Raw genomic sequence first — 27,373 nt, 5'->3', positions numbered from 1 at the left:
CACAGATTTGATAATTACATTTAATGTCATATAAAATATTATGGTATATGAGTTATTACAAATGTACTCTATTGATATATATATATATATATCGGTGGCCTGTGTACACATGTTGTTATTTAGACATCTATCTCTGCATAATCAGCTGCTAGTATGACTAAATGTACATGGATGTTGTATGAAGGAAGATCTGTGATAAATGATTGAAAATTATCTGTCTAAGACATGAAAATACTGTGTTGTTCCTGATATGCACTCGTCCCATCCATGGCATATCTGTAAGTGTAGCTGGCGTCAGCGATGACGTCGCAGTAGACGTAGAGGTAGTAAATACTATAGACTGGAATCGACCACGATTTCCCGTGTAGTTTTAGATACTATTGGATCGTAGGCATAGGTGTCTGACTTTTCTTTCCTGAAAGTGGCAGAGAGACATTATTCTTGTTTATTATAACTTTTAATGAAACATTGTAAATGGTTCAACATATTTACAGAACATCAACGTAAGAATATGTAAAGGTAATAGGTATGTACACGGCAGGGCTGCAGCTGGAAATGGAAAGATGACCATGTACCAATATAATTATAGGTAGTTAGCTTTGTTGGCAAAACAAGCTTTTATTGGAGCTGATGATTAAGCTGTGTTATATCTCCCCTAGTTCTTAACAGCCAGCAATATTTCACCTCTGACGAAGACCAGTCACTGTGTATAATCGAATCAGTTACTGAACGAACGCGCAACAGGAACGATATTGGTGTTCGATGGCAGGTAATCAGTGACAAGTCACAGACGCCATTTCCCGGTCCATTTTAGTCGCATCTTATGAAGAGCAAAAGAGAGCTACGGACCGATTCTGTCTCTTAGGAAGGAAACTATTTCACAGGACGTTGTTTAAAATATAAGAATTTACCATACCTTCCGAATACTATAGCATCTTCAATGGTTTCTGGTAGCTTCTTGTCTTTTGTTTCCGGAAGTAGTAACGACAACAGCCCCGCAGAAACAGTGATAGATCCGAACACAATGAGTGGCAGGGCTTCAGCTAACTTTCCTCCAACGATAACGCCCTGTAATATGGGGAAAAGGTTTTGTCTTGGTTTCAATGACAACACTCTAATTGCTCCATTGGGAACTCATCTTGCAATTTATGATTCTACCAAACTGTGAACCAGGATTTTCGTAACCAGACTACTTAAACATAACACACCAAGCTAGCATCTACTCTGTTCAATAGGACATAGGTTTTGATTGGATCGATTCCGATCAAGAAACAATTACTATGTGTTGGCCTTACCAGATCCGATACATATGGAGCCACCATACCGCCAATGCCTTCAAATATGGAACACATCCCTATGCCAGACTGACGCACCACCGTCGGGAAGATCTCAGCGGAGAAAACATACACCACCGCAAAAGCCGCCGAGGCCCCGAACTTGCCCACCATAGCCAACGTCACCGTGATCCACTGGTGGGCTGAAACATGGAGGATGCTTTGATTGAGTGAGTATCACAGCGTGTCAGCTTCAAGCGGGAGTAACGACCGAAGTGATGCAGGTCCTAGATATTTACCACTTTGATGGAACCCATGAGCACGGATATGGTGCTGACAAACCTAGACACATGGTCAGGGCGAATCTAGGATTCGAACCCGCGGTTAAAGGTTTCCGGTGCGCTTAAGGGACGCAATTCCTCACGGCGAATGTCGGTGTTTTTTCCCTGTGTGATGTTTGGACACCATGTGATCAGATGATAAGTGAAATCCTAACAACTGAACAAAATATAAAATGTCCCAAACCAACACATGTCTTTTTCAGGCGCAAGATAATCCCCGTTACTTTGAGAATTTTCTTCAAAGATAATAGTCCCGTCCGGTCTTGGAACCCAATCTTTACCATTCTAACACACTTCTTATGATGAAGTAAAGAACGCCAAGGTCAACGGAATTGGACTCTAAGTATATATTTCGAATCTCATCAATCTGGGTTTAAAGTGTTTGAAGTGACGTGTGCCACTTTGGACAAGGGGCATGACAGACTTGGTCGATGATTTTAGACATACTCACACTTCTGGCCATAGATGACTGGGAACAGTGTGGCAATGCAGGCCACTCCACCAAGAAGCATGCTTGCACAGTATAGCTTCTTCCTCCCCGTCTTCTCCATGAGAATAATGCACATGACATAGGCTGCTGTCTCCACGGCGGAGGAGATGGTAAAGTTCAGGAAGACGTCTCCGCTGAGGTTGCTGACGTTCAGACTGAGGCCGTAGTAAATGATGTTGATGGCAAACCTTATTCAAAAACACAAAGAATTCGTGAGTGAGTTGGGTTTTACACTGATTGAACAACATTTCAGTTATATCATTGCACAATAGACGTTTGCCACTTTACTGAAATCGATTATGGAAAGTGTTTAATCGATTACCTTCGGCGTTTCAGGTTTTCATATTTGAACGAAACCATATCGGATGTATGTATGTATGTATGTATGTATGTATGTATGTATGTATGTATGTATGTATGTATGTATGTATGTATGTATGTATGTATGTATGTATGTATGTATGTATGTATGTATGTATGTAAAAAACATCTGAGCCTTCATTGGATCGCATTGTAAGGTTAGGCAGGACAAAGATTTTCTGGAGTTGTTAACGTGTATGCACCAACTGAAAACCAAACTTAATAGCGTACCATTGATAAAATATGATTATTCCCCTGACGATGAGGACGGGCGTGGTGAACATATGCCATATTTTCATCTCGGGGCCTTCCTCGAGCATAACGCGCTTCATGGTGTCCTTCGGCAGGGAACGGCCATTGACGCGAGCTAACTTGTTTAGAATTATTTCCGCTTCATCCACTCGACCACGTGACAGCAGCCATCTTGGAGATTCCGGGATTAGCCTGTCAGTCAGTAAGTTGTAAACATATTTATTTGATTTAATTTGAGTAGATGAATGTACCATTATTTCTTTAACAGATAGTCAACACAACTGCAATATTCTGAGTGAGTGAGTACGGTTTTACGCCGCTTTTAGCAATATTCCAGCAATATCACGGCGGGGGACACCATAAATGGGATTCACACATTGTACTCCTGTCGGGAATCGAACCCGGGTCTTCGGCGTGACGAGCGAACGCTTTAACCAATATTTCGACCGCCCGAAATATTCTGAAGCACTGATTGAAAGAATACATTGCCAAACAACAACCCATGACCTCCTCCCCCCTCAACACACACTCACGCACACACACTTGCACGCTCACGCACACACAAGCACACAGACACACACGACACACAAACAAACACACACATACGCACGCAAACATCTCCCACTCCCAGAAAAGTAACTGGCTCTCGCTCAGAGACCCGTTTTCTTACCACCAATATGCTATGAAAAGCAGAGAAGGCGTGGTCATGACGAGCTGAAGATACTTCCAGTTCCTGATGAAGTAGGCCACTAGCGTCAGCACGAACAGACCAAAGCACCAGAAGAACTCAATGGCCACTCCCGCAACGGTTCGTTTAGAAGGACCGACGAGTTCAAGTCCTATAATATATTAAACCAACCGGAATCAATTTCTAGATACATAAAGGAAACACAGAAATTCATAATCATACGACATTTCTGCTACAAGCAGAGTCCTTTGTATGATTCGGACTTTACCCTAAGTTTAGGAATCACCATAAATTAGTGATGATATCAGGTGTTAAAGGTGAAGAGGTGAGCGTATTCTGCCCACCGTCGGCACCCACACATACAAAGGTGAGTCAACTGGAACTCAGTCATTTTGTCACGGATGCGTCAAATGTGTAAATATCTTCCACATGTCTACCATTAAATTTTGAAAGCTTTCCTTAGACCTTAAATGTTGTAACCCTGATGAAACAAATATTGAGCAAGAGTCGAATGACGCTACTTTGAAATCTTCCTAGAAAGAGCACATGCTCGGGGGAGGTCCTGGGATTTTATCCTCCCGAAACTTGTTTCTGGAAGTTCTTAAAAAGATTATAATGCTTCAGGCTGTTGAAAAAAGAAGTGCCTGGACAGTTGTCCGAAAACACTCAGGAACAAAGCTGACGAACACTGCCACCCATCCAAGAACTATCTGCAACCATTGTTGCTTTACCTAAACTGATTTGTAAAGTGTGCCCTGTACACAAGACACCGTGAGAAAACGTTATGAGGATTTTGCCGAAATAAATCATTTGGCTTCCGATTTTACTCCATAAAATTCATTACTGAAAGCGAGTAATACTTGAGTTCATCACAAGATCAATGAAGAAAACTAAAGTCCATTGACTGATTTCTTCAATGCACAGGTAGAGAAGTATTTACTTTCATAGGTTCAACATATGGTCGGACATGTATGCCATCATTTAAATAGTGACTGGACAACTAAATACTAAAATATAGGATAAACAGGGACTAGAAAGACAATCATCTCCATTAACGGGTCTGCATAATAGAAATCATGACCTGTCAAACTCACCTATAACAAAGGCTATCATGAATGTGGCCATGGCCGCTACACCCGTGAAGAATCGGAACACTGCGAACAGGATGAAGTTTGGCGAGAACGCTAGACTGATGCCGAACACCACCTGGATGACACCGCTGGCAAGGAGGGTCCGCTTGCGTCCAACACTGGGGAGAAATATTTGTCGGTTTAATGCACTTTATATAGTTCACAGCTACTGGGGATACTCAGTGATACTGCCATGTAAAATAAAGTAACAATGAATTGTAGATTTATATAGCCTATCTCATCCAGAAGCTCCCTGCTCAAGAGTGCACAGTCATATGCTCGTTTGAAGAAGATGGTGTTTAGATGGAAGGTGCTGATATTCCGTTGTTGGCATCGAGGTCGTAACGCCCGTTCACGTTGGTAACACCTGGCAGGGTCTTGTAGGTACACTGGAGTCAGACCATGCACTGGCATGTAGACAAAGAGCAGCAGCTTGAACATAATTCACTGTCTCAATGCAGTTCTTTAAGGACCAGTGTTATGTGGTCGTGCGTTCGACATCGTGTGATGAGCTTAACACTTTTCCTGATGACTTCGCAATAGCCGAACCTTGAAGTGACAGATGCATGGACTAAGCATTGGACAGAGTCTTTGTCCACATACCTACTGATTGTCTGATATTCCGTATCTGTAGGTATGCACTTGTACAAATGTTATTCATGTGGTTTCTCAATTTAAATGTTGAATCTATCATCACTCCTAGGTTTCTTGCGTGACACCTTGGATGAACAAAATTGTTCCAAACCCGTATATTGGGAAGTTGAATTTTGGGCTTGGTTTGAAATGGCATTGCTTAGAGGTTGACGGAAGACAATGTAGACACAAGTTATGAATAACAACTTCTTTAATACTGTAAAGGCGACGTCTTGCTTGAGAAAGGTATAAGGATATATATGTCTCACTAATCCATGATTGTGACATTGATTGGAATCCTGTATCATCAGCATACAGAGGAAATCTGTGATCATGAGATCTTGCTATTCTTCCAACTGGTAGGGTATATATAGTGAAAGTATTGGACCAAGAACAGATCCCTGTGACACTCCGAATTTTAGTTCACTTCTATCTGATCTCACTCCATCAATAATCACTGACTGGTGACGTTCAGTGAGATGTGATGTGAACTATGATAGTGTCATACAGCTACTGTTACGTTTACAAAATGTACATACAAACTTTACATAATTAATAAGCATAAAGAAATATAAAGTTAAAAGTTAAATCATTTAAGTAACACTTTTTCGTTTAGCACAGTTGGCGCACTGACGTCACACAATAACTATTAAATAATTAAGGGTTACAGTTTGAGTTGTCCGTCCTCTGTGACGGTGTCAGTCATTGTCATTAAGGATTGATGATGGCTGATTGAGCCCCAAGTGACATGCTATCCGTCATGCATAATAAGTCTCTGTTTCATTACAGATAGATAAGCATAAATGTCTATAAATATCAATCAGGTTCGAGACTGCAAGATTTTCTGGGACTCTTTGCTAAAGGTTTCCCAACTTCGACAGCAGTGATGGAATCAACGCATGTCAAGTTGTTGTTTTGCATGTTTTGTATCCTATCAGTGAAGAAGTTTATAAACTTGTTAGCAAGCTTCTCTTTTGTTATAGGGAAAAGCAGAATGTGCACGTGTAGCATAAGAGTCTAGGTCATGTCTGTCACACGTGTAACATTAGAACCTAAGGGAGCCTCCGATTTGTTAGGGGGAAGGGGGGAGGGTTCCAACTATATCCAACAAACTATGTATATACTGGTCTCCATCAAACAATCTATTGATTTTCACTATTGACACATATTTTCCACAAAACAAACTGTTCATTTTTCCATCAATCCAAAAACAAATATTCATTATGGGCATATGTCTGAACAAACTATTCTTTTTAAATCTCTTTAAGTCATGTCTTTCACACATTGGCCACAGCCGTTCTTAGAATGCTCACATGTCTGTGATGATGCCGAACACGACAGCCCCTGCCAACATTCCCCCGAAACCAACCATGTTGAGGTGGGAGCGGAAAGAAGCGTGATCACACACCATGTCAAACTGAAATGAAACCAGATCATCGCCATAAGTGAAAGTACAAGTCAATGGGGGCTTCGCGCCATATACCATTTATATTAAGTTATTTCTGTGTGTCTAGATGTCAGTAGCATACCGAATTGCCTTCGTCGGCACTCGCCCGTTTCCGTAACCTGTCATTAAGTTAGTGAGTGGTCTAACGCCACTTTGAACAGTGTTTCAGCTGTATGATGGCGTGTCAATTTAATTTGAAATAAGTCAAAATAAGGAGGTCGTGAACATTTTCCATTTTTGTGAACCCATCGAGCACGGGATGGTGTTCACAAACCACGGATGATATACGAACAAGGCGATATTAGCTATTAAGAAAGTATTCATCAACAAAAGCTAGACAACCTAATGTAATTCAACAAGTTGACTGATGGACATACTTTCCTAATACAGATCCCAATGGCAAGTCAATTAAATCCCGGCATGATACTTGTCGTCACGTTAGTGTAGATCGATGTAACATTGGAGTACCTGAGTTATTACGGTGGATGTGAAAGTCGACTGATCGTACACCCATCCATGACACGTTGTCTGTGATTGGTTGCCTCCGTGCGACGATGTAGAACTGTTCGTGACGTCATACAAGCGGCATGAAGCGTAACTCTCTGATTGGTCATCGGTTTCTATGGGAACAGACCGGTTCACCAGAGAGGCGTGATATGGGTTTTGTATCTTGTAGGTGTCGTTTGGCATAGAAAGAAGCTTGCATCTGAAAATGTTTACATGGCATTCATTTCAGTCTGTATTTTATGTTTACAGTTGCTAAAGTATCTCAAAATACAATTGTATGTGAGTACTGAATGGTTTTTTTAACAACAAAGTTAACAATATTCCAGCTAGACCATGTGATATGTAAATATTCACATCTGGAAAAAGCCAACCAGTGATTGATAGTATAAGTAACAACCAACTTTATCAGGGCATGGTGACACGAAGCAAAATTACAGTACCACAACAGACACTTAAGACACAAGACCATAAAGAGAGATGTAAATCAGTTACAAAAGTGTGTGTGTGTGTGTGTGTGTGTGTGTGTGTGTGTGTGTGTGTGTGTGTGTGTGTGTGTGTGTGTGTGTGTGTGTGTGTGTGTGTGTGTGTGTGTGTGTGTGTGTAGGGGGTGGGTAGGCAGGATTATGTTTTTGTCTTAAATTTTACAGGCTGAGATTTCCCTTTCTTCATATTTGAAATGAGATATTTTACGTCTTATTTCCTTTCAACAAATGGAAGGAATTTTAAAAGTTCACTTAAACATCACAGATATAGGTGATCTTAGAATCTTGGAAACACCTACAAGGCTATGGGTATAAAAGGAACGATCTATGGTTCATTCACACCCAAACCGTTGGACAGTAGCATGCTAAGATTAACCCCACAACAGAAAGAACAAGCTGTTGGCATGATACATCAAGGCACAACGTATGACCACATTGCAAGAGGTTTTGGCTGAAGACGAATGTATAGTCACCAAGCGTATTGCCTGATTCAGCCAGAAGAGGGAGGGGAGTGGCAGACATCCTCTCATCACCACCCAGGAAACTGTACATGTGTATCCTCCATCTGAGGAATGATAATATAACTGTGATGTCATCAACTGAGACAGTCATGCTGTCAGTCGCTGGACAGTGTCCAGAAGGCTGTGTCACAGATTGCAGACCACTAACGTAACGCTGACCCTGCAACGCTGGTAGAACAGAAACAGGCAAAGAGTCATGTTCACAGGGGAGAGCAGATTCAAGTTTTTCCCAGCAAATTGAAAATTTGTGGCAACTTTGATCGAATACTAAACAACTGACCCCGTCTAAGAAGGTCCCAGGCACAGAGGAAGCCGAATGCTAAACCCTCCCCCTTCACTCTTGAACAGGAGGAAGAGCTGTCGGGATGGTTTAGAGACAATCCCCGCTTCTACAATGGGTGTAAGGAGTACAGGCTGACACAATACGGGAGATTGTGTTGTTGCTCACCCTGATCCCGTACTCGAGAGTCCTGGAGCTGTGGCCAGTCGCCAGGTAGCGGAGAGTGATGGCCAGGTGTAGACCTGGACCTAGTGGTTCCTCACGCAGGTCACCTGCCTCTCTGTCCTTTAACCGACCCCATCCAGAAGCTCCAGGACCACCTCCAGGTCCACCAGCAGGATGTTCTTGAACCCTGTCCTGTCCTCTCATGCCAACTCCTACATTAGGTGAAGCAGAAGCCGTATTGCAGCCGACGTAGAAGCCAAGTCCTCATCCAAACCTTGTGCTCCCCTTCCTTTCACTCACGTCTGCGGACAACCCTGATGGTGGCCGCAACCACCACATACGTCTGTACTTGTAATCAACAGTCAGCTGCTGATGTGCCATGTTGCTGCGATAAGTACTGTGTTGTTTAAGCTCCGAATACCATTAAAACGCACCAAAATTCGGTCCTGTTCCGGTTCCGGTTTAGTCCTGTTGATAGCATGATAAACTCGTCGAGTTAATGTCGAAGTAAGCTCGTAACTAGCTCGTACTCAAGACGTACCAAGATAGTCTATAACGTGCAACATTTGTATGATTTCGTAGTGACATCGTAGTAATCTCGTGAAGTGATCGTAATGCAACATGCTTGTGTCGTGTGTACTCACCAAGTACGATATTTCACACATCGTCATATATCGCGGTCAACATAGCGAAAGTGGGCGGGTAGCTACTTATAAACACATGCTTATATGTCGGAATCGTAGAATGGCAAAATGTCCATGTAATCTTCTACAGATGTACGGGGCGGTCGGGTAGCCTAGTGGTTGAAGCTTTTGCTCGTCGCGCCTAAGACACGGGTACGATTCCCGACATGGGTACAATGTGTGAAGCCCATTTCTGGTGTCCCCCGTCGTGTAATTGCTGGAATATTGCTAAAAGCGGCGTAAAACCATATTCACTCACTATACTGTTGTACACATCGATATATAAAGCCTGCAAACAATTCAAATAGAAAAACGATACCAGCATGTTATCCTAATCATTTCTATTATTGTATTGACATAACTCAGTAGTTAATAGAATTTAGGACATTTATAGGTTGCACACTCACCTGTAGTCGGGCATATCCAGAATAAACACCGGAAGCATGGTTTGAAAGGCGGAAGTTATACATGCCAGACACACCAGGAAATACACTCGACGTTGATAGGGGCCAAACTCACCCACCTCTTTCAATATCTCATCAAACTTCATGTTTCAAAACTGAAATTAAACAAAGAATTCATTAATATATTCCTGGGAGAAACGCAGTTTGACAGTACAAAACAACTTCCTCACCGACAGGACATGCATCGAGCTTTGGAAATCGAGTAGAAGTTCATCTCGGTGTGCTGTGTCAGAGAGTGCTGTGAGTAACCCCTGTCATTGTGAATGCTTGTTCGGGGCTCATAGAGGACAAGCTTCGGCCCTGTGAGGTACATGTTATCCTTCCTACATGCATGTTATCGTACTGATAGAGAATGTTTCCCAGTAGATAATGAATACACAGTTATTAAGGTAATGATGAGGACAATCACGTGGACAGTGACTGAAACACGTCAAATTAACCTTTAACAGAACATCAGCCTGTGATGCTGCCCGGGGTTGGTACAATGTCGTGAGACAGACCCTTCACCTTCGTACGATGAACCTATGATACACATTCAGGTTTGGAACGACTGTTTATGTACAGTCACACAGCTCTGCGTGGATAGATGTTCTGATCCTGATCGGATTATAAGGGAGATGACTCATACGTGGTACATGATTCCTCCATTTGTCTTCTAAGGAGGATTTTAGACCTGTTTTCCTAATTCTTGCACATGTTGTTTTCGCTTCTACTTCTGTGGGTGTGGACTGGTTCATGAGTGTATGCAAGAAATTGAGGTTGTGAATAGTCACGCTTATATCGACTTGCTCCTTTATGAACGGGGTGATCGGGTAGTCTAGTGGTCAAAGCGTTCGCTCGTCACGCCGAAGGCCCCGGTTCGATTCCCGACATGAGTATAATGTGTGAAGCCCATTTCTGGTGTGCCCCGCCGTGATATTGCTGGAATATTGCTAAAAGCGGCGTAAAACTATACTCACTCACTCTTTCAGGAACATCTCACGTGTGTCGCCAAATCACCATAGGACCTGAAACACAGGGGGCACCTTCCACAAACTTTATGTCAAACTTTATGTCAAACTTTATGTCAGCTTTATGTTCACAGCAAACGTCCGCAGATACGGTGCAGACATACCAAGGAACATTCTGAGATTCGAACCAGACAAGCTGAACACGTGCAACTCTTCTGCGCTTGTTTCTTGTATGTTAGTGTTGTATGTGTTGTTAAAGCACGCATAACATGTAGTTTACCGTCGGTTTCATGTAATTATGCAAACTCACATGTATACACATATGTATACACCGAACTTTGTACTAGCATTAACAGATAGGTCTTCAGATAGGTCTTCAGCTACCCATGCTTGCTGTAAATGGCGACTATCGAGATCGGGTGGTCAGGCTCGCGCGACTTGGTTGATGCATGTCATCGTATCCCAATTGTGTGGATCGATGCTCATGATGTCAATCACTGGATTGTCTGGTCCAGATTCGATTATTTACAAACCGCCATCATATAGCTGGAATAATGCAGAATGCTTCGTTAAACAACAAACAAAACAAAAAACTAGCATTAACAACAGTGAGGGTGTTTCACACATTTGTGTAAACAGATTTGTTCAATTTGGGTAATGAAGGATTTGCTTACACACAAGTATGTAAAGCTCACAAATATATATGAATATGGCAGGATGTTTGTTGGATGCGGTGCTAGGCAACAAACAAGCAATTACTATTTTGGGCAAATTGTTTGAGTGCGGGTGCTACAGGTAGAGCGGACACCTGGCGTCATCACTGAATTTCAGTGACCCATTCATATCTAGTATTGACATGTCACACATGTATATGCATTTACATATATATTTTTCAATTGCGTTACACGGTCACATATTTACATTACGAGAACCATGTAAATGTAAACTAAAAAAACATTTTTTTAAATTTTCAATAATGAATTGATTGATGCAAATTACTTACAGTCTATCTGTGCATATCGAATCAAGGTGAGCAACACTTCACTTTGTGACAGTGACACCATTACGTAGAAATAGCAATATACTTGTACTACGAATAATTAATTCGTCCTCTAACTCCATCGGCTGCTGCTTGACAACAATGGCCGGACACACAATTTCCCATTTTGTCTAAATTTCATCAAGTCACAAGATTCTTAATTTGTCCAAGGTCACATCCTTAAGATCATGTCAGAAACACCGTTAAGACCATAGCATCCCCAACGTCCTCCACATCTCGGACCAAGCAAAATACTATGTCCACCAATTCTGTTGAAAACGAAAACCGTTCGCACACATCCTCGGCAACCAATGTCAAGCACATGTTAAAACACATTTATAAATTGAAATAAGAGTTGATGGCGGATGCAGCTGTCCGCAATGCCATTGTTTCTCACACGTACGGTAATAATTCGCAAGTCAAAAACAGATTATCTCGTTGCGGTCTCTGCAGTTTAGAATTCAGAATGTCAGAGGTTGGATTTGTGGTCACTGACAGCTAAATGCTTACTATTAACGGCGGTTTGAACCAGTGAAGCCTGAGTAATTACACGCTGGATCAAACGGCGAGGCAGCAGCATCGGCGTTCCCAGGAGACACGTTGCGATACCTCAGTGATGCTATGAACTTATGATGGCTATTGACACGGGTCTCCCTACACGAATCTTTGTGGTGATTCAGGGAAGCAGTACCCGGGAAGATGGTCATAAATATAAAAAGTCAATGCCAGAGAATAACAACTCTCGATTCCTGTTGGTGTACAAGGCTGCAGAGCCGTGAAACGTGTGTGAATGGATCACTGAAAATCAGTGATGACACCAGGTGTTCGCGAAGATGGTTAGAAAGATGCCTCGGGTGGCATCTCCAAGCATGACCCACATCATATATGATTGTCATGGAAACTCCGACATGGGTACAATGTGTGAAGCCCATTTCTGGTGTCCCCCGCCGTGATATTGCTGGAATAGTCCTAAAAGCTACGTTTAACCTTACTCACTCACTCACTCACTCACTGTCATGGAAACTAGAGACCTTCAGCCTACCATTGTGTGTGTGAGGTGAGGATATGTGTGCTTTTGGGGAGTGGAAATAACGGTAAGAGTAGCCGAGTAGGAACCGGCCACTTGAAATTAAGGAAGGGGGGTTGGTGGGGTATCATGATACTAGGATTTTGTATGGAGACTGGATATTGTTACAGCTGTTTATATTGTTTATACTTTCTATACTGACAATCATTTTTGTCAACTGTCTGAAGCATAACAATGGTTTGCATCAATTTCTAGGAGAAAAGTCCTGACACCAATCCCAATCCCTCACCCACAACCCACAACCCCAATCCAACCCTCTCCCTGTGTATTATTAAGAGTATCACTAATCCTGATCCTTTGCACTTATTGAACATATATTATTTTAGTTAGTTTTGACCTAAATACATAATAAAGAAAATGGCAATGTGAAAGTTCACAATTGCGGAGTCGGAGTGAATAGGATTTGGGTTTAGTGCCGCTTTGAACAATATTTCAACTTATCACGGTTAAGTGGGCTTTATTTGGGATCCGCAGTTAAACCGGTTGTAGAAGTGTATTAACTTGTTGAAACTAACAAGACGCTTAAAGATTCCGCAAGGTGCAAATATCCTGCCAAAACTATGCCCCTTCTCTCAAACGAGAGAAAAACTTGTGTGCGTGTTTAGCTGACCGGACTTGGTCTAACGCCGGACACTTAGTCTCTCACACCGTGGACAGCCTCTCACCCATGACAAGAGATCCGGCTATCTAGTACGGACAATCTGTTACCCCGGATGGCAACACACGACATCGTCAAATAGGTAACATGTTCGCGCAGCTAAAACGGCAAATGGTTACACTGTAACATGAAAAGTGTCTGACTGACAACTACACGCAATGTTTACACAACGTTCAGTTGAATCGGTGATTACAGAGTTTTAAGTACATTTTTTATGTTACAAGATGATTACAAAAGCCCTACAATGCATGTTATATTGAAATGACCTGAAAGAGCATAAATGAAATGTGTAATAACTAGTACCACCAGAAGCATAAATCGACAACTAAAACCTCGAAGTCGAAGAGAGTACATCAGAATCAGCTGACCTCATGAATACCCGCCAAAGGAACGTACGTGCTCATATTAGAAGCTTACCAACGCTTCTCACGTCACACACAAACGATAAGCAAGGGAATCTTTATGCAGAGGAACGTTTTGAATATGTTTTCTTCTGGAGCAGTCACGCGTTCTTCTAGCATGTCATTATATAATTATATAATTAAATATTCCCTGATTGCTTTTTAAATACATTTCGTTTTAGGATATGAAATGTTTCATAACTTTATTATGGAAAGAGTCATTCGTATTTACCGAATGTCAAGTTCGCCCACTGTTGATATTAATACTCCAAAAAATAGTTCCTTGGATGTTATTTGATCCAGAGTGACATCAAATCAATACAGTATGGTTCATCCGATAAGAAAATGATTAGCCTGCTACTAGTGCGACGTTATTATAGTTTACTGATGCCCGATCCTATTTCCTACTTTGACTTTTACCAGATCTTATTGTGTTTGATGTTCATGTGTTTGTGACGGGTGTCAAATGTTTTCGCGAAAACCTGGTGTCATCACTGTTTGATAGTGATTCATAATTAGATTCTCATGATTTAGTCGTAATCGCACAATCGGCTCTGCTATCAGCCGAGATTTCTTCTGAATAAGGAAAGGGTTTTACTTACATAGTATTGACATTGATGACGCGCGTAATGGAAATTCAGCTTGCGTGCATTTTGGAAAAGGAGGGGAGCACTTTGTAGTCACGAGTATGTGAGCACCCCGCACCCCCTCCTGCATCCGCGCATGTACAAGGTTGAAAAACGACACTGATTACAGATTACACAACACGCGTGGCATGACGTTACATGACGTGGCACGACGTTAAGTTCGATTTTCATCCGTTTAAATTTTTTTTAGAAATCAAATCAAATAAATCTATCACGTTTTCAAATTAACAAATAATTTGTTTCAGAAAACCTTGTAACTGTTTTACCGTCTGAAACACTTGTAAATGTAGCTTGTCTCGGTCTAAATTGACCCCTGGAAACAGAAGCACGTCTCCCATGCGCGCATGGCTTCGTCCCGTGTGATGACGCACGATTGAAATTTGAGGCCAAGGCTATCACACCCTGAAGCCGTAGTTCTGATCATCTGACTCAGGTGACAGGCGTCATTGTTCACTTGGTACGTCCCTGCACTGTTCACCGCCTCGGCGGTGTAAAAGATGGAGCGGCTTCCGTAAAGCGGATGCCGGTCAAGTGTTCAGTTGAACAAATATTGGAACACATGGTGCAAGGCAATCGGGAATAGCGTAGGACATCATTTTGGTCACAAATTTGGAATGCTGTAACTTTCATCAAAGATCATCCGAGCAAGAGTCGCATGACGCCCTTTGCAATCTTCGTAGAAAGAGCATGCTCGATTGTACCTCAAACCGTTGTAGACAATAAGGGCAGACTGGAACTGCTGGAAATGTGAACACTTTATTCTGTCTCTGAATCTTTAAACATAAATCTAGACGTGTAACAGGTGACACTGTTTCATTGATCTTTCTTATTTTTAGTACAGATGGGTAATGTATCAGTGGAAGGTACTACATATTTATGCATAGAGCTAACCCGCAGATGCGGATCCTTGGAAAAGTAAGGGATACAACTCTACAACGGAAGATTCGATGGTTTATTCGTTTAAGGCTCCTTGTGATGATTTATATCATCTACATCAAGTGTTAGTCACAGAGTAGTGGGCGAATATTGCATTACGTCGCAGCTTCAGTTGGACACAGCAAGAACTTACCAATCCGACTCAGATGCAGGAGAATCGTGATGCACACGGACAAAGCAAACAGGGTGCTGTTGATGGAGCAGAAATGTACAAGAAGACATCAAGAATAGGAACACTTTTAGGATTGATGCAGAAGTAGCTAGTTTTCCCTTTTTGACTTTAATTTAATGGTTTATTGTCTGCCACTGTGAAGATACATGGCACTCGTCGCCTCCTGTAGACTAACTAAAATATATTATTTTGATAGCAAGATATAAATCCATTAAAAATTGATAAAAAGCCCCAGTGAGATGAGAAATTCTGAACCTGTGGAAAATCTAGACTTGCTTCTTTTAGGTCCATAGTGTTATGGTCTTGGCTGGGCGTAGGGAAACGTGTTGTCATTACTGAAGTCAGCTCGATAAGACGCTGGCGGGAAGTTCAAATTATGATTCTAAAAGACTGATTTATATAGATCTAAGTAAGGAGTGTTGATTTATAAAGAGCCTAATAAAGAGTGTTGATTTATAAACAGCTTAATAAAGAGTGTTGATTTATAAACAGCTAATAAAGAGTGTTGATTTATATAGAGCCTAATAAAGAGTGTTGATTTATAAACAGCGTAATAAAGAGTGTTGATTTATAAACAGCGTAATAAAGAGTGTTGATTCATATTCAGCCTCATAAAGAGAGTGTTGATTTATGATGTTCCTCCTAAAGAGTGTTGATTTACATAGAGGGTAATAACATGCTGTGAATGAGCATTCTGTTGGCGCTGTTTCAATAGATTGATATGTAAGGGTTGTTAAGCATGCTTTACTCAACGATCTATACGTCCTTGACACCTGCTTCATGTGGAATAGACTCGATCTGCGTGATGAGTACATATTTCGTCTAGCATTTCATTTGTACAGCTGAACCATCAGTATATACGTCGTATTTGACAGTTTGTCTTCCATAAAATCAAACTTATGCCAGGGGAAGGTTTCATTCGGATTTACCGGGACTGTACTTCTAAGTGTATCAGCACGATATTACGACCGTATTCCCCCCTAATGATTGTATTATTCGGCATCTGAGATGAATCAGTTATTGCAGCTAGTTCTAGTTTGAGAGTGTTACACCCAAGTACACGACACGGTGATGAGTATTGTCTTTGTATTCGTGTAAGACGCAAAAGAACCAGCATATTGAAAACTATTTGTCAAAACTTTCAACTCTTCAATATTATTGTTGACAATTATACGAATGTAAATAGATCTGTTGAAAACATCTTACATACTCGAGGGAATATATGTAACAGTATTGATTATCATTACCGTGAGTTGTCGTGCGGTTACCCAGATGTACTTACACATCGACGTACGTATCTTATCTTAACCCTTTCCATAATTATACAATACCACTGATGATGCAAACATAAAGTAAAGCTCCTTTACCAATATGGAGAGACAGGTCACTGTTGCATCAACAAAATATGAAATCTCTTCTTCAGACTCAGATAAGCGTAAAATATATATTTTTTTATTATTTTTTGGCAAAAAAGGATATTAGGGTCGATTTTGTAAGTAGTAGCGCAACTGTCCCGTTTTGACAGGGGGTCCTGAGAAACACGTGAGGTTTGCGTGGAGTCCGGGCACATGCTTAGGATTATAAAACCCGAGGGTAGAGAGGTGAGGGATAGTAAGTCCCGAGGGTAGAGAGATGAATGATGGTAAGTCCCGAGGGTAGAGAGGTGAGGGATAGTAAGTCCCGAGGGTAGAGAGATGAATGATGGTAAGTCCCGAGGGTAGAGAGATGAGGGATGGTAAGTCCCGAGGGTAGAGAGTGAGGGATGGTATGTCCCGAGGGTAGAGAGATGAATGATGGTAAGTCCCGAGGGTAGAGAGATGAGGGATGGTAAGTCCCGAGGGTAGAGAGGTGAGGGACGGTATGTCCCGAGGGTAGAGAGATGAATGATGGTAAGTCCCGAGGGTAGAGAGATGAGTGATGGTAAGTCCCGAGGGTAGAGAGGTAAGGGGTGGTATGTCCCGAGGGTAGAGAGATGAATGATGGTAAGTCCCGAGGGTAGAGAGATGAGGGATAGTAAGTCCCGATGGTAGAGAGGTAAGGGGTAGTAAGTCCCGAGGGTAGAGAGGTGAGGGATGGTAAGTCCCGAGGGTAGAGAGGTGAGGGATGGTAAGTCCCGAGGGTAGAGAGATGAGGGATGGTAAGTCCCGAGGGTAGAGAGGTGAGGGACGGTATGTCCCGAGGGTAGAGAGATGAATGATGGTAAGTCCCGAGGGTAGAGAGATGAGTGATGGTAAGTCCCGAGGGTAGAGAGGTAAGGGGTGGTATGTCCCGAGGGTAGAGAGATGAATGATGGTAAGTCCCGAGGGTAGAGAGATGAGGGATAGTAAGTCCCGATGGTAGAGAGGTAAGGGGTAGTAAGTCCCGAGGGTAGAGAGGTGAGGGATGGTAAGTCCCGAGGGTAGAGAGGTGAGGGATGGTAAGTCCCGAGGGTAGAGAGATGAGGGATGGTAAGTCCCGAGGGTCGAGAGATGAGGGATGGTAAGTCCCGAGGGTAGAGAGATGAGGGATGGTAAGTCCCGAGGGTAGAGAGATGAGGGATGGTAAGTCCCGAGGGTAGAGAGATGAGTGATGGTAAGTCCCGAGGGTAGAGAGATGAGTGATGGTAAGTCCCGAGGGAAGAGAGATGAGGGATAGTAAGTCCCGATGGTAGAGAGGTAAGGGGTAGTAAGTCCCGATGGTAGAGAGGTGAGGGATGGTAAGTCCCGAGGGTAGAGAGGTGAGGGATGGTAAGTCCCGAGGGTAGAGAGGTGAGTGATAGTAAGTCCCGAGGGTAGAGAGGTGAGGGATGGTAAGTCCCGAGGGTAGAGAGATGAGGGATGGTAAGCCCCGAGGGTAGAGAGATGAGGGATGGTAAGTCCCGAGGGTAGAGAGGTAAGGGATGGTAAGTCCCGAGGGTAGAGAGATGAGGGATGGTATGTCCCGAGGGTAGAGAGATGAGTGATGGTAAGTCCCGAGGGTAGAGAGATGAGTGATAGTAAGTCCCGAGGGTAGAAAGGTGAGTGATGGTAAGTCCCGAGGGTAGAGAGGTGAGGGATGGTAGGTCCCGAGGGTAGAGAGATGAGGGATGGTAAGTCCCGAGGGTAGAGAGGTGAGGGATGGTATGTCCCGAGGGTAGAGAGATGAGTGATGGTAAGTCCCGAGGGTAGAGAAGTGAGGGATAGTAAGTCCCGAGGGTAGGGAGGTGAGGGATGGTATGTCCCGAGGGTAGAGAGGTGAGGGATGGTATGTCCCGAGGGTAGAGAGATGAGTGATGGTAAGTCCCGAGGGTAGCGAGGGGAGGGATGGTAAGTCCCGAGGGTAGAAAGGTGAGGGATGGTAAGTCCCGAGGGTAGAGAGGTGAGGGATGGTATGTCCCGAGGGTAGAGAGATGAGTGATGGTAAGTCCCGAGGGTAGAGAGGTGAGGGATAGTAAGTCCCGAGGGTAGAGAGGTGAGGGATGGTAAGTCCCGAGGGTAGAGAGGTGAGGGATAGTAAGTCCCGAGGGGAGAGAGGTGAGGGATGGTAAGTCCCGAGGGTAGAGAGGTGAGGGATGGTAAGTCCCGAGGGTAGAGAGGTGAGGTATGGTAAGTCTCGAGGGTAAAGCCTCAAGAATGTTTAAATATTTTTTGGATTCCGAAAATAAAGATTAATGTCAGAATAAATTGAAAAAATATGTCATATATCGAGAAAATGCAAACGTTGTGGTTTTTGTGTTTGTTTGGGGTTCAACAATTCAGTTTATGATCAATATACAAGAACCAACTAAGTATAAGCGACAAAACACATTCAATGCCAAAAACAGTCGACAGTACGCTTCCGACTAAAACCACAGTTAATTACAAACCCAAAGAATAATACAAAAGCATTTCCAAACCATAATTTGTACAAAGTTTTGCCTCTCCACGTGAAGCCTGCGATGCCTAGCTCAGAAACAATGATGAAACGTCATGTAGTTTACAGGTTCAAATCCCAGGATCGGGAACAGTTTAAACATGTACAACAGTACAACAGGGTATGATTATGTGTGTGGTTCTATTTCAGCGAACATCAGGTTAGGCTTCTCAGGGTGACCCCCCGTCCCCCACATCAGGTTAGGCTTCTCGGGCTGACACCCCGTCCCCAATAAACCCAGCTTTATTTTCACGTACTACCATTCACATGCTCTCAAACCATGAATATTTCATACAATGGTGACAACTTTTATCTGCATCAGTTTTACGATGAAGTGTCGGAGACTTGCCCTGCGGCCAAACAGGTCAGGTGGAGTCAACAAGTGATCAGTACGCTCGCTGGTCACGCACAAGGGCAGCATCCAATGTCCACCCCCGGGAAGGAAGCCCCGTCGCTTATAAAGTCGCACACTACTTGCATGTATTCCCCTAATGCTGGTCAACCGTGAAGATGCCGGGGTCGAATAGGTCTTCAGCAACTCATGCTTGCCGTAAAAGGCGACTATGTTTGTCGTAAAAGGCGACAAACGGGATCGGGTAGTCAGGCTCGCCGACTTGGTTGATGCATGTCATCGATCCCAATTGCGTGGATCGATGCTCTTGATATTACTCACTGGATTGTCTGGTCCAGACTCGATTATTTACAGACCGCCGCCATATAGCTGGAATATTGCTGAGTGCGGCATTCAACCACTTACCAACCAACCAACCTAATGCTGGTATATCCCCCGGGGTTCGTGAAACTGAATGAGACCACGGGTACCCTACGCTTGTCTTAAGACGTAGATCGGGAACTTCAAGTTGAAGACCAGAGGCCAGTTTTACAGGACTTATCAGTTAACCACAAGTAAAACTGTCCCCGTATCTTCTACAACATGTTCTGGATACCAACTCATCCCCCCCCCCCCCCCCCCCCCCCCCCCCCCTTCATCTCTATCCCGTCATCCCTGCCCTGCCCTCCGAAGTAACTATTTAAAGTAAATAAATAGCCTGTTACATTTTAATCTGGACATTCTGCAGTGAACACCGAGTTTATGCGTTGGTTGTTTGTTGTTGTTGCGTAACGCCGCACTCAGCACTTTTACAGCTTTATGACGGTGGTCGAGCCTGGAGTCAGACAATCCAGTGATCGATATTGAGGCCAACGATTCATGCCGTCGGGGTATGATGACACCCCATCAATCCAGACCGAACCTGAACACCCGATCCACTTGGCCGTTTCTTTCGACTAGGCGGGTGCGTGGGGGCTTTATGGAGGGGATACTTTTCTATTTCTCGATATCCATACTGTCATGACTTTTTGTCTGATTCCCAGAACACTGTACGCGGACGTCACTGTACGCGGACGTCACTGTACGCGGATGATGGGCAATCCCTAATGAGATGTCATATTTCAAATTTGATAACGCGGCCGATATGTACAAAGCCTGTATTCAATGAAAAACAAAGAAATTGAGGATGTGTAAAAGAAATGTCAACACACGACCTACTTCGTAGCTGATGTCCCTGTGACAACAGGATCCGTGTGTTATCTTACAGTCGCATGGCATAGGACATTGAACCGCTGCAAAAAGACGTGTTGACACCAACACAACAATTTAGCTGACTTGGCAATTCTACAGTTTATGTACGATATTAACGAAGAAGACAGCATATGAGAAAACGTGAGATTATGTTACCTGTACTGCTGGTTACAGGTGAATGATCCGGAGCTCCTGTTGCGGGGTCCACGTGAAACAGTTTCCCATTCCTGAATGTGTACACCTGAATCTCGAGTGTACACTAGACGCTCACCTTTGACCTCTGATTACAAGGATGCATATGACGCGAAGGTGGAGGGTGGGGAAGGTGGGGGGTGGGGACTGTGGTGAGTGGTCGGGGGACATGTTTGCACAGGTTCATATTTGGGGGCTAAAAGGGCACCTGGGTATGAAAGGATGAACTTTAATCCTGTTCCTCGTGTAGAATAAAATTGGAAATATGATGAGGTGTTTGCTGTTATTGCATGTATTTGTAAACATACTTAGGAACTTATATCCTAATTGTTCCCTGGGCGTGGCCTCGTTCATGTAGAGTTGATGTCGGGCAAAAGAAAGCACATGTATACTCTTGAAAACTTCTACTTCACTCTGCTCATACCCTCGTTACTGTGTACTGTGACATTGCGACCCCCGTGTCCCTTCAGACGGCCTGTGCAATGAGATACTCAGTGAGGCGTTTCGCCTATGATACCCGTATAAAATACGTCGAATGACCTCTTTTTGTTTGTTTCAATATTTAGCCATAGTTGTGGTGTTCCAGCGTAGTGGTTTTTAGGTGAACAATTGACTTGCCCTTGCAAGTGTTTGTGACGGACGCAACCGGTGGGGTCATTCCAAATTGATAGTGATTCATCTATATATGTTTGTGATATAATTGGAATCGCACTTAAACTAGTCGGCAATGCATGCTGAACTGTGTCGTCTGTTGCAGAGAGAGAGAGAGAGAGAGGGTGGGGGGGGGGAGAGACTGAGATTGGGCCAAAAAAAGAGAGAGTGAGAGTGAGAGAGATGGGTGGGCGAGAGAGAGAGAGAGAGAGAGAGAGAGAGAGAGAGAGAGAGAGAGAGAGCGAGAGAGAGAGAGAGAGAGAGAGAGAGAGAGAGATGATGGGATGAAGAGAGATAGGGAGGGGCGAACTTTTGAGGGTGAGAGAGGGGGTTGAAGAGTGAGGGGGGTGGGTGGGGGGGGGGGGAGAGAGAGAGAGGGGGCGAGAGAGAGAGAGACGGCCTGTAGATAGTCTTGTGTGAAGCAGGCATGTTTTTTATTACAAGATATGACACGTTCATGACACACGCACACGGTACAGCTGGTTATTGATAACATGACCAGCCTTAATCACGTAATCGTTTTGAAGGAATTCACTAGATGCCAGACGTAAGAGCTTAAATTTATCTCCGACATTGCATGGCCGCTATAATAGCGCCCACATTCACTGAGACAGATTGAGCCATTGTGTCTAACGCCCCGCTAGTCTGCCATACAGGTTCTGAAACATATCAGGCTCTGCTAAAAATATATAATATTTGGCAAGTCTAGATTACGGCAGTTTTGGTTTCTGAAAATGAAGAAAGCCTCTTGCCTCCTTCTTATTAATTATTTATCTGTAAAATATGTTCATCTCAGAGAACAGATGTCAGTCTAACGCTCCGGTGCAGTGACGACTTACAACACCACTACATCACACTGCATAGCAAGTGATCGGACCTCCCTCTTGTTTGTGAAGGCGTTTAATGTTTTGTTGTTGTTTAACGTCGCAATCAGCGATATTCCACCTATATGACGGCGGTCTGTATATAATCAAGTCTGGACCAGACAATCCAGTGATTGAAATCATGGGATACGATGACATGAATTAAACAAGAGTCATCAGAAAGATGACATATCCCCCGGCAGCTGTCTGCAAAGTAACCACAAGTAAATGTGCAATTCTGTATGTAATGAGTCAAGAGTTGAATGTTCTTGAAGAAGCATAGATTGTTTACCCACAAAAGATCCACCATGAACGCATCCATATGAAATGGAAAGTAAAACAAGTGTGATTCTGTGGGTTTTTTTTATGCAAACAAATGACAAATTACAAGAAACAATAACTAAACAAGCGTATAGTCAACGAAGTCATCTATATCCCCCGCCCATTTTAACACGTTATGGTCCCAAACCAGGTAACTGACCCAACATTTCTCTTAGCCCATGTCAAAATACCTGCAATGGAAAATCTAAAATAAACATTTCTAAAACTCCTTAATATCAAATGGCACCAGTTCGGTATGTGCTTTATATATGGACATGCAACGTTTGGCAAGGAAATATTTAACAGTTTATTTGTTATACTCCATAAGTGAACCCACCCTATATTAAAACTTAAATCAAACTAAATAGCAAAAGCACCAGTTCAGTATGTGCCTGGTAGACATGCACATTTCTGTAAGAAAGTATTCAACAGTTTTTGAATATATATATATATATATATATATATATATATATATATATATATATATATATATATATATATATATATATAATGTTGTTTTATGAGTCTTTTTACATTCTTGCCTTGTTATTTTCTATGTACAGCGGGTGACAATATAATAAAATATTATTATTATTCTTAATTTGCATGAGTATTTCGGCATCCTTCTACAGCCGCGACGGCCAACAGTAATATTATCTGTACACATGTGCCCATGAAACCGTGCAACCATTGTAAACAGAGGCTGAATATGAAAATGGAAACAATTTTGTCATGTTTTATCTTTTGACAGTTAACTTGAATAACAAATGAATAATCTTATTTGCACCCCATCCCACCCCCCACTGCTTTAAAGGCATTGGTTATTTAACAATTACATTTTCCATGTGGCGTTAACACTCATGCACGTGTATACACCACCGTCGGGGCGCCTCGCGAACTTGAGTATTTTATAACCATGAACGCCTTTTGAGATTTACCGGACGCTTCTGTCAGCCAGGGGTGATACCGCGGTGATTTTTCTGGAACTACTGGCGTGTGTGTGCAGAGTGAGTGAGTGAGTGAGTGAGTGAGTGAGTGAGTGAGTGAGTGAGTGAGTGAGTGAGTGAGTGAGTGAGTGAGTGAGTGAGTGAGTGAGTGAGTGAGTGAGTGAGTGAGTGAGTGAGTGAGTGAGTGAGTGAGTGAGTGAGTGAGTGAGTGAGTGAGTGAGTGAGTGAGTGAGTGAGTGAGTGAGTGAGTGAGTGAGTGAGTGAGTGAGTGAGTGAGTGAGTGAGTGAGTGAGTGAGTGAGTGAGTGAGTGAGTGAGTGAGTGAGTGAGTGAGTGAGTGAGTGAGTGAGTGAGTGAGTGAGTGAGTGAGTGAGTGAGTGAGTGAGTGAGTGAGTGAGTGAGTGAGTGAGTGAGTGAGTGAGTGAGTGAGTGAGTGAGTGAGTGAGTGAGTGAGTGAGTGAGTGAGTGAGTGAGTGAGTGAGTGAGTGAGTGAGTGAGTGAGTGAGTGAGTGAGTGAGTGAGTGAGTGAGTGAGTGAGTGAGTGAGTGAGTGAGTGAGTGAGTGAGTGAGTGAGTGAGTGAGTGAGTGAGTGAGTGAGTGAGTGAGTGAGTGAGTGAGTGAGTGAGTGAGTGAGTGAGTGAGTGAGTGAGTGAGTGAGTGAGTGAGTGAGTGAGTGAGTGAGTGAGTGAGTGAGTGAGTGAGTGAGTGAGTGAGTGAGTGAGTGAGTGAGTGAGTGAGTGAGTGAGTGAGTGAGTGAGTGAGTGAGTGAGTGAGTGAGTGAGTGAGTGAGTGAGTGAGTGAGTGAGTGAGTGAGTGAGTGAGTGAGTGAGTGAGTGAGTGAGTGAGTGAGTGAGTGAGTGAGTGAGTGAGTGAGTGAGTGAGTGAGTGAGTGAGTGAGTGAGTGAGTGAGTGAGTGAGTGAGTGAGTGAGTGAGTGAGTGAGTGAGTGAGTGAGTGAGTGAGTGAGTGAGTGAGTGAGTGAGTGAGTGAGTGAGTGAGTGAGTGAGTGAGTGAGTGAGTGAGTGAGTGAGTGAGTGAGTGAGTGAGTGAGTGAGTGAGTGAGTGAGTGAGTGAGTGAGTGAGTGAGTGAGTGAGTGAGTGAGTGAGATTAGTTGTTCATACAAAAGTGGGAGAGGACGCTAGAGTCATATAAACAGTTGCGAACTTATTCCGTTACATTCCTAATTACGATTCAGGGCGGAAAGTAAACGATAATGTCGCAACAAGAAGACGTTTGTTGATCCGACATACAGCGGTATAACCGATAATTCTTTCTATCAAGTTATGCAGACTCTTTACTGTGTGTAGTGAACCCCCTTATCCGGAAGGTGCCCGTCCGTATTAACGAGTGTTTGATTAATAGTAATGTCTCTCTAACTGTCGGGCGAAAGATGGTATCCAGTAAATAACCAGTGAAGGATAACTATTTCTTGTTTGTTTCATTTTTAGCCAACATCGAAAAAGGGTGTATACTATCTTTATCCCGACGGCTTGTCGGCGTTCCCAGCAGTCCGTAAAGTAAAGTGTCCGGATTAACGGGAACTTTCATTGTATATGGCATATACATATGTCATGTACTTTCCATACAACAAAAGGACAATGGCACGGCAATACTTCCAATATATCTGACAGGAGTATAATGTTTTGTTTGTTTGTTGTTTAACGCCGCACTCAGCAATATTCCAGCTATATGACGGCGGTCTGTACATAATCAAGCCTGGGCCAGACAATCCAGTGATTGACATCATGAGTAACGATCTACGCAACTAGGATCAATGGCATGCATCAACCAAGTCATCGAGTCTGACCACCCATTCCCGTCAGTCGCCTCAAGCAGTCTACTTTTACAGCAAGCATGTGAAAAACGTACACCACAGAAAGTCAAAATCTCAGGCGGTATACTTATCCAATAATCACGTGCAGAAGGTATTTGTTACTTCCATTCAGTCAGGAACACATTTACACTTTACATTGGGAGGGTGTAGACAAGGGTGTTAGGCTAAGCCCACGTAAAGAAATAATTGATCGGAATTAACTGGAATACAGCTAAAACGGAAGTTCATAACACCTTGTCTGGACCAGACAATCCAGTGATTGACATCATGAGCATCGATCCACGCAAATGGAATACGAGGAAATGCATCAACCAAGTCAGCGAGCCTGACCACCTGATCCCGTTAGTTGCCTTTTACGGCAAGCATGGGTTGCTGAAGACCTATATTCTACATCGGATCTTCACGGGTCTACAGCAGTAATGTGAGCGAGTGTGTGAATGTGGTGCAGCTAGAACCAATCAAGGCGGTTTGAAAATAATTTGGCCCAGGTGTCCTGATCATAGTTAAAACAAATCACGTGGTTTCATGAAAGTGTGTTTTATTTACATAACAAGTAAACAACAACAAGCCATAACATGGACGAGACCGATCTTCCTCCCTCCGCAAGTCACGACCCCACGCCTATAACACTTTGTCATTTTGTCCTTCCAATATCTCCGGTTTCCAAGTCAAATTAAATTACCCCCTTATATAACAGAACAATAAGAAACAAGCCCACGCCACTTTGCACTGTCCGTGAATATCCTTCATTTTACGCTGTGCACTTATTGACACTGTAAATCTGACGGTTGTCGGCTGTTGTCTTTTGCACAAGTTCTTCATTAGACGAATTCAAAATGGCCGCCATTTTCTTCCTAAGCTCAGCATATTTTTTAGCGAGTAGACGATCTTTTTCCTTCAGCCTCAACCGCTTCCGGCTCAAAATGGCGTCGTTTTGTTGACACCGCATCTTCTCCTTGCGGCGCTGGATGGCTTTGCAGTGGTTCGATGTCACCCTTTTCCGGACAATCTCGAGTCTCGGGCTGGACACGACTGGAATGTCACAGCACAGGTCCTGCTCCAAGCGCTTGAGGATCGCGCATCTGCCGCAATCTGCAGTGATTTTAGAACGTATCGGAGTGACACGCAAATTGATGGGGATGTTCCCGCTCCGAATGGGAGTTGAGTGCGTTGCCGGCCCCTTCTGTATCTTGCCTCGGACAGGGGTGAACATAAACTCCATATTTCTCGAAGTCCAAAAACAAACCTTCACAAAAAAATAACAATGTACCTCTGAATCTTTGGGATGAGTTTTGATCCAAGGTTTTGTATCCAAAATCCGAGAATTAACAGTCACAATCCACAGGGACTCAACTCTGACAGGTACCGTCTTATTCTCAGACTCTCTTGGTAGGGAAACAGTTCAAGTTGTTTAAATGTGGACTTTTTTCTGACCAGTTCTGACACGAATGCCCCAAGATGTCACAACTGACCCTATATACCCCTCTCCACTGATGGACCAATGGCT

The 27,373-nt window shown here is 43.2% G+C and overlaps 1 protein-coding gene across 4 annotated transcripts; it reads right to left on the bottom strand.

Annotated features, from left to right (window-relative positions):
* Positions 1-5: 5 nt before the first annotated feature.
* LOC124125892 (organic cation transporter protein-like) lies at positions 6-21,316 on the bottom strand. 4 transcript variants are annotated; one of them, XM_046489279.2, is made up of 11 exons: positions 21,216-21,316; positions 9,661-9,812; positions 7,084-7,321; positions 6,482-6,585; positions 4,500-4,654; positions 3,388-3,556; positions 2,697-2,909; positions 2,067-2,293; positions 1,296-1,477; positions 917-1,068; positions 6-415 (listed from the first exon to the last, which is right to left on the bottom strand). In XM_046489279.2, the coding sequence occupies exons 2-11, from the start codon at positions 9,801-9,803 to the stop codon at positions 334-336; spliced, it is 1,665 nt and encodes a 554-aa protein (XP_046345235.2). In that variant the 5' UTR covers positions 9,804-9,812; positions 21,216-21,316; the 3' UTR covers positions 6-333. The 4 variants fall into 4 exon arrangements, with proteins under 4 accessions (XP_046345235.2, XP_046345237.2, XP_046345236.2 ...); XM_046489281.2 differs by lacking the exon at positions 21,216-21,316 and adding an exon at positions 14,455-14,574; XM_046489280.2 differs by lacking the exon at positions 21,216-21,316 and adding an exon at positions 11,671-11,969.
* Between the last annotated feature and the right edge of the window lie 6,057 nt (positions 21,317-27,373).

The sequence above is a fragment of the Haliotis rufescens genome, unplaced genomic scaffold (assembly GCF_023055435.1).
Source record: "Haliotis rufescens isolate VD_foot unplaced genomic scaffold, xgHalRufe1.0.p SCAF_27, whole genome shotgun sequence".
Lineage (NCBI taxonomy): Eukaryota > Metazoa > Mollusca > Gastropoda > Lepetellida > Haliotidae > Haliotis > Haliotis rufescens.
This window is presented reverse-complemented; position numbering and strand designations above follow the sequence as displayed.